Source organism: Hemitrygon akajei, chromosome 3, assembly GCF_048418815.1.
Source record: "Hemitrygon akajei chromosome 3, sHemAka1.3, whole genome shotgun sequence".
NCBI lineage: Eukaryota > Metazoa > Chordata > Chondrichthyes > Myliobatiformes > Dasyatidae > Hemitrygon > Hemitrygon akajei.
The window spans coordinates 50,359,389-50,372,885 of record NC_133126.1 but is presented as its reverse complement, the minus strand read 5'-3'; the positions used below and the strand labels follow the sequence as shown (position 1 = coordinate 50,372,885).

The following is a 13,497-nucleotide window of genomic DNA, read 5'->3' as shown; positions in this document are numbered from 1 at the left end:
TAGATCCCTCAAAGTTGCCACAAAACCTGTTAGGATGGTTAAGAAGGCATATGGTGTGTTGCCCTTCAATAGACAGACGGACATACTTTATTGATCCTGAGGGAAATTGGGTTTCGTTACAATACAATAGCTAGGCGATTGAGTTCTTATAAATCTCTGTCTTCAGTTCTGGTCAGCTCATTCTAGGAAAGTTGTGGAAGCTTTGTTGAAGCTGCAGTGGAGATTTACCAGGATGCTGCCTGGATTAGAGAGCATGTTTCAGGAGGACAGATTGAGAGAGCTCAGGCTTTTCTCTTTGCAGCAATGAAGATTGAGAAGCAACTTGACAGAGGTGTATAAGATTACAAGAGGCATAGACAGAGTGGATAGCCAGTGCCTTTTTCACAGGAAACAATAGCTAATACCATAGGACATACTTTTAAGGTGAATGGATGAAAGATAAGGGAAACATGACATCAGAGGCAGGTTTTGTTTTAACATTGAGATGGTAAGTCCTTGGGATGCACTGGCTGGGGTGGTAGTTGAGGCTGATGCATTTAGAAACTCTTAGGCAGGCCCATGTTTGGACAGTTGTGGACTATGTAAAAGCTTTAGATCAGTCATGGATTAGGTGTATATAGTCAGCACAATAGCGTGGGCCAAAGGGCCTTGCTGTTTTGTGTCCCAGGAGGTAATTACTAATTAGAAGGAACTAACATGGATTTGACAAGGCTACTTTATGCTAATTTCATTTTATGGAAATAACATATCAGGTTTTAACAAAAAAACACAATAGATATAAAAATTGATTTTCAGAAGACTTTTGATTGAAGTTTATGAAGAGATTTATTCTGAAAATATAAAACATGGTCAGTGGAAGTATTCCATATAAAGCAAATGAATATTGGTGTCCAAGGACGAAAAGAACATGACTGAATCTTTCAATGTACATGTGTCCTCCATACCACTCCCCAAAGATATACTTTATTTGTCACATGTATATCAAAACATTCAGTGAAATGCATTGTTCGCATCAGTGACCAACACAGTCCAAAGGTGTGTGGGGTGGGGGCAGGGCGGGGGTCAGCCCGAAAGTTCTGCTATCAATATAGTAAGCCTGCGACTCACTAACCCTAACATCTTTGGAATATGGGAGGAAACTGGAACACCCGAAGGAAACCCATGCAGTAACAGTGACAAACTACTTATAGACAGTGGCGGGAATTGAACCCTGATCGCTGGCACTGTAAAGCGTTACACTATCTGCTATGCCTCCCCTAAAGCTCAGTACAACATTGTGGGCCAAAGGACCTGTAATGTTCTAACTTACAGAAAACAGCGGGTATTGAACCCTTAGCACTGGTGCTGTAAGGCATTATTGAACAATGTAGAAGTCAGACTTTAGGTAAGATGGTGGCACGTTTAGTCACAGCAGCCTCTCCAGCTCCAACAAATGGTTCAGGTGCTTGTCTTAAATGTTTTCTTGTGATCACGATCCTATTGGACATTGGTAATACAAAATACTGTAAGTCCGGTTCAGTAGTGAGACTGACAGCAGAGGAGTAGTGTGGCCTTAGGTTCTTGTGCAGACTAGGCCAGTTACAGCCATCCACAGAGGAGGCACTGGAGGTGGTGTGGGAGAGAACAGAGATGCAGCGGGCATGCTGGGTTGAGGGCTGGCTCTCCCATTGGTGCTGCCCTCCAGTGTTCACTCCCTGTAGGACTCCCTGGATAGAAATGGCTAATACAAGAGGGCGTAATTTTAATGTGACTGGAGGAAAGTGTAGAGGGGATATCAGAGGAAGGGTTTTTACAGAGAAGGTGGTGGGTACTTGGAACACACATGGATGTAAGAAAATGGAGGGCTGTGTAAGAAGAAAGGGTTAGATTGATTGTAAAGAAGGCACGACTTCTGAGCTGAAAGGCCTGTACTGTGCTGTAATATTCTATGTTCTAACTGCTACACTACTGTGATGCCCCAATAATAGAATTAGCCCACTATAGAAAATGACATCAAAAGGAATCATGGAAATGCCAGCATTCAAGTATGGAAGAAAATTAATTTAGCAGCTTCCAAACTTTTTAAAAAGTGAAAATGGTGATGGGCAATTGGAATTTTTAGTATAAAGCATAGGGACTCTGAATATCACAGATAAAAATAAATAATATATAATTTCTGAAGATCACAAGAAATTACATGTACAGCTCTTGATATCCCATTATAATACATGGTTGAAACAAAAGAATGTATCAAAAATGTTCACTAAGAAAGAGGGACTGATTGTGAATGCTGTCAATTTCAAGGTCTTTTGTCATTAGAAGAAAAGATATGTTAATCTGCAAGTGCTTTTCAAAAATAACATTTTCAGCAAAGTGGTAACAAAGAAACATTGGAAATTATGAAGAATGAGAACAGCTATTTGAATAGATTTTCACAAAACAATGCATAGCCGTCGATAAATTGGATTTCATGCTTTTTTGATGCACTGAACAAAATTATTACTGTGATGTACACCGTTTAAGACTGACTCTGTACTTTTAGGAGGATAATGCTCCTCACTAAACAGTGATCAGCAGCAGCATTCTGCCAAGACTGCTGGGGAATAAGATTAGAGAAGGGTGGGAGTGATCTCACATTGTACTCCGATAACATCTCATGGCCACAAGTATTCTCAAAAGCCCATTATCAGCTGTAGCTTCAGGCTTTCACAGAGGGATCTGGAAACTGCAAATTATGGAGGATGATTTAAAACATAATATCAATATTCTGGAGAAACATTTTTAATTGTACAAATTTCACTATGTTCACTTTGTTGAACTGTATGATCATGCAGAATATAAATCACATTTGATACTGATGATATCACTGTATGCATGAAATGCAAACCTGATAGCCATAAGGGAGTGACTTTCACAATGGGCAGGTTTTGCAGAAATTCTGTATAAGCATTGCAAAATATGCTCAAAAATTACACAGTGTTCACTTCTAGACACAACAGACACAAATAGATCTTCCCTAATCCAATTTCTAGGCTGGAACACAGAGAGCAGAATGGGTTCCTAAAATGTTGTTGATTTGTACTATTTGCTGAAATAGCTGGCTGCCTTGTAATTATATATCAAGATTTATTATTCTGCATGCCAATATTGTGTACTACTTTGTGGCTGGTATGTAGAAAACTGATTACATCTATATATGAAATGTAATTTAAAAAGTTTAATATTCTTTATAATTTGTTTATTTTTCTCTTGCAGGTGCTGAAGGTAATTTGTTTTGGTCAGTCCTGGGATATCATTGCAATAGGCTTACATCTATAGTTCTGGATGGCTTTAACAATGTTGACTTTGAGCATTGCAACAGTAGTTTGTACCTTTTAAAAAAATATATACATTTTATAACATAACAAAACACATTTTTTCATTTTGGGGTGATTTACTAGTTCTTAATGATTTCTTTAAATTGTCATTGCTATTTATGGATTGAGATTATTTATTTATTTATTCATTCAACATAAACAAAAGCAGTAGTGAAGAAGGACATATGGTCCACTTCATTTGCCAAATTTGGGGAAAAATTCAACACATGGAAATCTCTGAAGCTGGTGGGTACCAGTAGTTGGGACACTGTCATTATGTGCATTTTTCTACTTTGTTTTGAATTAGTCCACTTGGAATGACCTTAAGGCAAAGTTGTTGAAACATGTGGATTACTTCACATTTCAGTTTTTTTTAATAGCTAACTTCTTTTGTTGCACTAAGAATTTCCCCAAAATAAAGAAAAGCAGCTCTCCCAATGTTCCTTTCTAAGCAGGTTTACTGATGGAAATACTTTATTATAACTTGCCAAACAGTGCTTTCCCTTGCCAATGGCAGTAAATGGTATGAAAATAAGTGATTAGTAATTTAGGCTTTTTGGTGATAGAGGGTATGGTGATACATTGAATAGTGATATGAGCAAAAGCAAAATGTTAATTTTCTCCTGAATTAATAATGCTAATTATATTGAAGCTTTTGACGTATTAAAAACATCACTTAACTAACAGCCGAAGTAGAATAGTTAAACAGTAGCAGTGTTACGATTAATTCTCAGAAGTGTCATGAGAGAACATATGATTGTAGTCAGGGAAAATTGATTTAGTTTTAAGATTTTATTTGGAGAAAATGGGGATGAACCACGGAGAAGGAAAATTTATCACTTCAATACCCCTGGATTAAGCCCAGTTAGCAATGCAAGTGGGATCTTAATCATTTTAAGAATTCAGTGACCTTGTGGTTTGCTCACATTAAAATTGTAACATGGTTTAAGTATTTTAATTTTTTTTTTCCTTTCCCTCCCTATAAAGGTGGAGCCTTCTACAATTGGTTGCAAGGTAAATGCATCTTCATGGCCATGTACAAATACTTTTGCACATAACGTTAACTGTTACAACTGTGAAAGTAACTGTTAAACTTTTATCAATGAAGCTACAACCATTTAAGATGTCACCAGGTGGTACCTTTCAATATCATTATACATATTTAAATATTGAAATCCCAGTAAGTTGGAAGCAAACAATGATGAGTGATTGACAAGGTGTTTTTTTTCTAAGTGGAAAACTGGTACCATAGGGGTTCTGTGGGGCTTAGTATTTGGTCCTTTGCTAATTAAAAAGCTCATCTTTAATGTAGGGAGGTTTGTAGATAAAATTGGCCATGTGATTGACAGCAACGAGGGAAGCTTTAGAATACAGGAAGATATAAAATATCTGGGCGCATGGAAAGAAAGGTGCTTCATCCAGTGAAGAATGAGGGAAGTGCAACCTGGCAAGGGAACACAGGAGAAAGAGACTATATTGCCTAGCATGGTTGAACAAGGGAGAATATGTTTACAGATTCTTCATGGTGGTGGAAGAGGTCAATAAGATGGGTAAAAAGGAATATACAATGTTTTCCTTTACTAAGGCACAGAAATACTTGCAGAGAGTAGTCAGTGAACTTATAGTCTGCAAATGTAATACACACTCTCAATTTAATACAGTACTAGGATTTGTAATTGAACTGTGAGCTGCAGTGCCATTGTTCCAGCACTAGAAGATGTAATTAGGCTTATTTTAAACTGGCAGAGCTGTGATGAGCCAGGTGCCCTTTATTATATCATGTATTTCCAATGATGTTATGATTAACAAATCAATTATTGTTGAGGAATGAAACTAAAATTTTCTGTTTCAGATTTGTGCATAGAGAAGAGATCATTTTATCGAACTATTTCAGGACTCCACACCAGCATTAATATCCATCTTAGTGCACGATATCTGTTAGAAGGTATGTACCAAACACTCCTCTTCCCCATGATTTGCCACACACAAATCAAGGATGGCAATCTGCCAAATACAGAATGCTTCTTCTGAGACTTTTAGTTAAACTTTACATCTACGCTATGCTAAAAAAAAAACATTTTCCTGGCCAGATAATTTTGAGAGATTTGGTTTTGCTTGATGATGCTGAGATAAACTTACCGGTAATTCATTTTCTCCATGAGTACGTAAGTGGGCCTAATGAAAGTTTTACTGTCTCAATATGACTGGGACAATGGTAAGCAATCACTCATCTTCAACTGGTTTGAGTATACCATCGTGCACTGTCCAGCTGCAAGGGACTGTCATTCCCTGGTTGCATGAAATGTGGGCAAGGACGCATGGCAACATTGAGAAATCAGAAGTGGGGCAGCATGAATTCTTGGAGGCATTAGAGGTAATGAAAAAGATACATGAATGTAAATATATTGTAGCTTTTCACAGTTAATATTATAGCTTGCATGCTGTCTGCTGTCATGAACAATTTTTAGATGCAGACAAGACTGCAGGGAGACTCCACTGTAATTACCACAATGGGAATTGTTTCCTTTCTTGACCATACATCAGATGTCTCCTGGAATAACCTCCTTCCCAGAAGTAAGGACTGAATATTACAATGTGTCTTTTGGCATTTATGTTGGCAATGAGGCAGAGTTGTCTCCTTTTGATTTTAGAAACTGTCAGTCAACCTATAGGTTAAGCTCCCTCATGTGGGTGTTAGTATTCTGGGGCATGTTAAAATATTTCAAAGATTAATATTGCTTTCATTTTGTCTAAAGGTAAAATTTAAGAAATGCCTGTTTTAGTAACTCATTGGAGCTACTGTTTTAACAGTATATTTTTAAAAAAATCAATATTTTTCCAGGGGAAAAAAGGCAAGATGATAAAGTGTGTTGAGCGCACTCCTCTTACATCCAATGTAACGTCGTGTAAACTCTTTTTCTACAGATACCTGGTATGAAAAGAAATGGGGGCATAACATTACAGAATTTAAGCAGAGATTTGATCCACATATTACCAAAGGAGAAGGACCACGCAGGATTCAAAACCTTTATTTCTTGTACCTGCTGGAGTTGCGGGCTTTATCCAAGGTGTTGCCCTTTTTTGAACGCCCTGCCTTTCAGCTTTATACAGGCAATGAAGCACAGGATGCTAAATATAAAAATCTTCTTCTGGAAATTCTCAATTTGGCCAAGTAAGCAATTATTTGATATACAGTATTATATGGTTTATTAGCAAAATTATATGAAGATGCGAGGCTGAAATACAAAAATGCTGCATGACAATTGCTTAGAGAAACTATCACTAAAGCTACCTGTTAAATGAATTTGTACAGTGTTCAGGAAATGTCAGAACAGCTTACCATTATTGTTGCAATGAAAAATTGATCCAAACTAACTCATATCTGTTAGAAACCTGGATAATGATAGTGCACGATAGGGATATCCCACAGATAAACTTGCAGTGCTGGTTGTTCCTAAAAATTTACTAAGGAACTGCAGCTCATGACATTGGGTAAATTCCAAGTATAATTCATTCTTTTGTGGGCCAGTTTTCTGAAAATTTGCCTTGTGCCAAATGTGACATCTAGAACATGGACATCATCAATTTCCCTCACAAACTTTTAATTCAAATTCTGATTGTTATCATGATATGATCACTTTGGCTCCTCTGTTTTCTTTAGACATCATTAATGAATGAATTTCTTCAGGCTAAATTTTAATCTTAATTCATGAATTTTAATTTTTGAACTGTGATTTTCCTTATGTAAGTTCATATAAACAGTTTTTTAACAGCATTGCCAGTAGAAGTGACATTTAAAATTAACATTAGGATGTTTTCTCCTTCTGCACTTTTAAATAAGAAAACCTTTTTTTCATTGGGTAAAAGAAGGCACAAACTGTCCCAACGACTTTAAATCCATGTTTTAAACTACTTCCTGCCGTTTACTTATCCTCTGCTTTCTGAAGTCTTTCCAGTATCCCTTTCTACTTCATATTTCTGGACATTAAACTGTACCAGCATTTTACCCATTAATCTCTTCACTTTACTGTATTAGCATTCAACTTGCTATCTCTCCTAATTTAGTAACATCAAATTTTAATAACACATTACTCCTCATGTCCAAATTTTTAACGGTTTCAATGGTCTCACAGATCCCTACATATACTATCTGTCTGAAAAGCTCCCCCCACAAAAGTTACAGATATCTTTGTTGCACCTCCACTTTTTCCAACTGTTTATTCCTTGTTAATAATATGTTCTGGAGTCCATGTAACAAGCCTCTGATGTTGCACCATATCAAATTAAATATGCTTATAATTGTTACACACTTATGAACACTTTTACAATAATCAAGCAAATTCAGATTGCTGATGGTTTGTAACACAATGGCAATCGTACTCTTTTACTGCTGAGTAACAGTTTATCATTTAGTAACAATGTATTCTGCCTTAGATCCTTCCCTTCACATTTTGATGAACATTCCTTGTTTGCTGGGGAGAAAAAGGAATCTGTAAATCTAAAGGTAAGACTATATTAAAACTGCTTTTTATATTAACAATAACTAAGCCAGCAAGTGTTTGATCATAGGCTATGCAGTGGAAGACTAACTGCTGCTGGTATTGCATTAACTGGAAACTCATTCATAATTGCAACATTTTCTTCCAGCAACATTTTAGCAGTTCTGTTGCCAGATTAATGTCTCGGTCCTGAACCTGCATTGTACCCACCCAGAAAATTTGGTGTCTAGATTAATACATTTAATTTATTCCTTTTATAAAAGCTTCCATTATAAATATAGCACGATTATGTATCATTATAAACAAGTGCAATTAAAACATTTGCATCAGATTTTTAAAAACTAAAGAACTCTGCCAATATAAGGCAAGTTAGTGGATTAAATTTAGCAATATTCTGATTATGTAGCACTGATTAAAGTGGACAAGGAAAATTGCATTTTTATCACCAGCAATTTCAAGCTTATTTAACCAATAAATAGTACAATTTCATCCATTCTTTAGAAAAAAAATACATGTTGGTAAAATAATCTATTGTATTGTAGATTTGTATCCAAAATTGAGTGGTCATGCTAGAAATCACAGGATTGTTACAAAACAGCACATCAAATCTGCTATCTTCAGACCGAGAGAGACGCGAGACTGCAGATGCTGGAATCCAGAGCAAAGCATAAATGCTAGAATAATACTGTGTGGAGGCAGAGGGATGGTCAACATTTCAGATCCTGATCCTGCATCAGGACTCTGGGTCTCAACCCAAAATGTCATGCATCAGTTTGCATGGACATCCGTTGAGTTCGTCCAGCAGCTTATTTGTTGTTCCCATCAGTCTCATTCCCTCATTCACCCCCTGCAAATTGATTTGCCTCAAAATGCCCATCCAACTCCTTTTCCTTCGATCATCCTAACTGACAGTGAGTTCCTAACCACTTCTCCAAGTACACAGATTCTTCGTTGACTTAAAACCGCTGGCTATACTCCACTTAGAAGCTTCACATTATTTCCACAGAATTTGGTGTGCAGTGTTTTATGATTTAAATTATTTAACCATCTGCTTGCTTTAATATTCTTTATGCATGAATAGCCAACCCTGTTAAGCAGACTTTCCAAGATTCATGCAAGTACTCTCTCTACACCCTCTTTGGAAACTGGTTTCTACTTTATTACTTCCTGCCAAAAATGGATGATTAATCACAGCTGCTGTTCCTTTGTTTTTGCTGCATTTACCTCCGTGGCTTTGGGGTTCCATTTTGATGAAGGCTGGGTGCCACAGTGAGGTGGAGTGGACTTTGTGCATCTCCAAGGCCTTAGCCAGCAGATTTTAAGGATTTGTATCCTAAACAGCTTGATATTAATATGCTGCAGATACCCAGCAGATCAGGCAGCATCTGTTCAGAGAGAAACAACCTTTCATCCTAAGAAAGTAAGAAAATAAATGGTTAAGTTGTAGAGAATATAGCATGTTAGCACGGAGACCAAACCTGTTCAGAAATTGCTTAAACTTATAATTCATTTTATTAGTGTTCTTAACATGTTCCTCCACACACATTAAGGCAAAATATACAAGCCACTTCCCTGGACTTGGCCTTTTAATCATGGACAATTACTTCATATGAATGAGATCAGGCAAGTTATTGGTAGTCAGTCTTGGCATGAAGTGGGGTTCTGGTCTTTCTACTCAGCACATCTGTACTCCACTGCTGATCCAGCAGCCAAGCAGGTGGCCACATGCACTGCTTGCCATTATGATAACTAAATTTCCATATGGCGTTCGCTAATGAGCTCTGCACTACTCAAATAATTGCTGTGTTTTAATTGCAAAATTTACATACACAAATGCTAGATTGTAGTATCAGGTCCAAAATCAAAGGGCACCAAGAGCAATGGCATGTGTCAGTGATAATAAACCTGATTCCGATTCTAATACACTGGAGAAATGACAAACGGCTTTTCCCAAAAATGGTGGTTCTGGTTATTGCTGCACTTTCTAAGATTTGATTTCAGCAACTGCAAGAGCATATCCATACCCTAAGCAATCTAATCTTTAATTATCATGCTATTGCTGGAGAAGATAATATGCATTTCTCTTATCACAGGAAGAATTTCGGCTGCATTTCAAGAATATTACAAGAATCATAGATTGTATTGGTTGCTTCAAATGCAGACTTTGGGGCAAACTTCAGGTCAGTACTGATCTCTGAAAGAAGAAAAATGACAGTTTAATCTTCAGTTATGTATAGATGTTTTCACACACTGTCATTGCTTTAGATACAAGGGCTGGGTACTGTACTGAAGATCCTCTTCTCTGAGAAGCAGATAAACAGTATATCTGACTCTGGTTCATATAAAAGATTCCACCTAACACGCCAAGATATCATTGCACTCTTTAATGCTTTTGGAAGGTAAGAGCATTTTAAAATAGAAACCACTACATATTAAGTTGGAACTAAATGACTGTTTTCCTCTAACTTCAAGTATAGAAAATTTCTCAGAATGAGTGGGTAGGGAGAATGAGAGGCCACAGATGCTGTGCAGTTTTCAAAGAAAAAAACAGCAGGATGATGTTCTTCCTCTATTACATGACAGAAGTGGGATTAGGGTTAGCATACTTGCCATAAAATTGACAGATACAACTTCTGCCTCTGAAATTCTTCTCCTATCCAGGAGTTCTGTCAGCATAGGGGCTGGGTGTTGTAAATTACTTCACCCCCTAAGATTTAACATGGGGATAGAACTGGATCAGGTCCACTGCATTTCTGTTGGCTGGGTAGGAATGTGATTATTAATAGCTCAGTTTAGGTTTACAGATAGTAATGTAGGATACATGTAGCTACTCTACCACTAAACATCAGTAACCATCTTTTGTTCCAGGGTTTCTACCAGTGTCTGGGAGCTTCAGAATTTCATGGAACTACTGAAAACTACACATTGATGGTACCTAACGTACTACTCTCTTTTTCCTATTGAAAGTTCTTGTGCTTTTGTTTTGAAAAGTCAAGAGCTCGTTGTAAATACAGTAGGTTCTGGTTAATTGGGTGGGACACATCAGGCCCAGTACATTTTGGCCCAATTATGGAGCTGCCACAATCAGCCAAAGTTTCATGGAAATGGTCAAAAGCTGTAAAATAGGCAAACCACTTATAACTGCCATAATGTATGTATTTAAATAAATAGGGAACAAATTAGAACACTACTAATACTACTACAGTACTATAGAGCTAATAGTTATTGATGGTAGAATTCATGCAGTGTATGCATTTTTTTGATTGACTGAATGAACAAAATCAATGCAGATACCTACTGCAGATAATGGACTGCCTTCGTACAATACTTTTGATGATTGCAGTTTCCAAATCTACATTTTCATTGTACATTCCAGATGATTGTTGATACCTTCAAACTCTTTGTAATTCCTAACTTGTAGTGAGATAATTTCATATTCATTTCCAGCATCTCCAATCCTGAATGCTTGAAACCATGGTGAGCAAAACGGTTCCAAATTGTGTAACTGCTTACTTCTCAATTATCAGTGACAAAAATCACTTTTCTCAACAAAAATAGATGTAGTTGATGCTATTTAAGAATGGAACACTCCAAGCAGTGTAGTGTGCAACAACCACATGAGTATGCAACTGTTGCTAGATAGAAACTGATTGGGAATGGTCTCCTGCTCTAGTTAAGCAGCATTTGTTCCCAAATAAACGGAGGGAATCTTGGCTATTTTCTTGATTTTGTTTTGAGTAGTCCCAATGAACCAGAATCTACTGTATACTGTAAAAACAAATTTAATGCTGTAGCTGAAGAAGTTTTCAGAAATCATTAATATAAAAATGGCTAGTTCAGCCAACTATGCCATAATGTTATTTGTTGATATTGTTTGTGACACTGTGAATTACAACTTGGAAATTAAAGACATTGAATATTTTTGTAGGATTTTCACTGAAGAAATGTTACCAGTTGGACCACTGAGTTTACAAAATGCACTGTTCCACTCCAAGATTTCTTAACTTTAATTTTATTTCATCCATCAAATTAAATTTCATTCAGGATAATTGCATCACTGTTGCAGCAACATTTGTTGAAATAAATGCAATTATCAAAGACAAAAGGATTACTGAATGATAACCAAGTTAATTCCCAAGTTGCATGGAGATTGTAGCAGATTGTTTGGGGGTCAAATCAATGTAAATGGGATGATTTTGTTTAAAACATTGCTTGACATCTGGATTGCAAGTGCACTGTGGCTTTTTGATCTAATTCAACTTATTATTTCCAACAGCCAATTTGGAAACTCCAATTGCAATAAATTTTCAACAATCTCACAAACAAGCAGATCTGGTGTGGTTTGTGGCAAGTTGTAGAATATACTCAATACTTTTTTAATACTTGAGCACTAATTGGAGTTCTGTAAATAACTGCTACTGAAGATTTATATCTGATCTATTGCACATGTGAAAATCCAAGGGGCACAAAGCCAGATGTATAAAGTGGTGAAAAATTGCAGGGGTAGGAAGGTACAGGTTTCTATTAGTCCTTCCACCCCTCACCACTTACCACTTTTGTGGCTCATTTTACTATAAACCTGCATGGCTTTGCAAGGAAACAAGTATCTGGAGGGAAACCCTGCAAACTCAAGATTATTTTGAATTGTAGTTGAAGCTACTAGCTGGAAATAGCCCTGATCCAGCACTTAATCATGTGGAAGGACATTATAAAAAACTATCATATATACCCGATAAGTTGACTTATGTTGGGATTACGTTGCCCAGGTTTTGGCTTTTCAAGATAGAATTAATAGCATCTCTGGATCAGGCTTAGCAATCCCTTTCAGAACTTAGTACTCACTTATTTTCTGAACTTCTAAGAATAGCACAATGTGTTATCTGTGGGGTACCTGCATTCAGTCCAGAAGGTCAACACCAAATTCCTGTTGCTTGGAATTCTATATTTGACTCCCACCCCAATGCAAGAGGCTAATCCAAGTGTGGAACAGCTCTTCAGCTTGAGATTGAGCAGCCTTTTGGCCTCGGTACTGAATCCTACACATTCATTAAACTTGATTTCTCAGTAGTTTGTCTGATATTGCTTCACCAACCTGATTCCCTTTTATCCTCCCTCTGGATTTTGCAATTCCCACATCTTGTCTCTGGATAAGAGAATATTTCAAGTCAAGGACACTTTTTGTCAGATGTTAGCTCCATTTATCTTCACACAGACAAAGCCTGACCTGGTGTGCCACAGGGATCAGTGTTGGGTCCATTGTTATTTGTCATCTATATCAATGATCTGGTAAATTGGATCAGCAAATTTGCTGATGATACAAAGATTGGAGGTGCAATGGACAGTGAGGAAGATTTTCAAAGCTTGCAGAGGGATTTCGACCAGCTGGAAAAATGGGCTGACAAATGGCAGATGGAGTTTAATGCAGACAAGTGTGAAGTATTGCACTTTGGAAGAACAAACCAAGGTAGAACACACAAGATAAATGGTAGGACACTGAGGAGTGCATTAGAACAGAGGGATCTGGGAATACAGATACAAAATTCCCTAAAAGTGGTGTCACCTGTAGATAGGGTTGTAAAGAGAGCTTTTGGCACATTGGCCTTTATAAATCAAAGTATTGAGTATAAGAGTTGGAATGTAATGGTGAGGTTGTATAAGGCATT

At 37.1% G+C, this 13,497-nt stretch overlaps 1 protein-coding gene across 1 annotated transcript in view; it reads left to right on the top strand.

Annotated features, from left to right (window-relative positions):
- The window catches only part of ero1a (endoplasmic reticulum oxidoreductase 1 alpha), a 35,148-nt gene extending 22,985 nt beyond the window's left edge, over nt 1-12,163 (top strand). The window contains exons 9-16 of the mRNA XM_073039847.1: nt 1,796-1,800; nt 4,323-4,349; nt 5,188-5,280; nt 6,261-6,507; nt 7,770-7,839; nt 9,928-10,014; nt 10,100-10,233; nt 10,703-12,163. Coding sequence (XP_072895948.1) covers nt 1,796-1,800; nt 4,323-4,349; nt 5,188-5,280; nt 6,261-6,507; nt 7,770-7,839; nt 9,928-10,014; nt 10,100-10,233; nt 10,703-10,763 — 724 coding nt within the window. The 3' untranslated portion in view covers nt 10,764-12,163. The remainder of the gene's footprint in view (nt 1-1,795; nt 1,801-4,322; nt 4,350-5,187; nt 5,281-6,260; nt 6,508-7,769; nt 7,840-9,927; nt 10,015-10,099; nt 10,234-10,702) is intronic.
- The last annotated feature ends 1,334 nt before the right edge of the window (nt 12,164-13,497 follow it).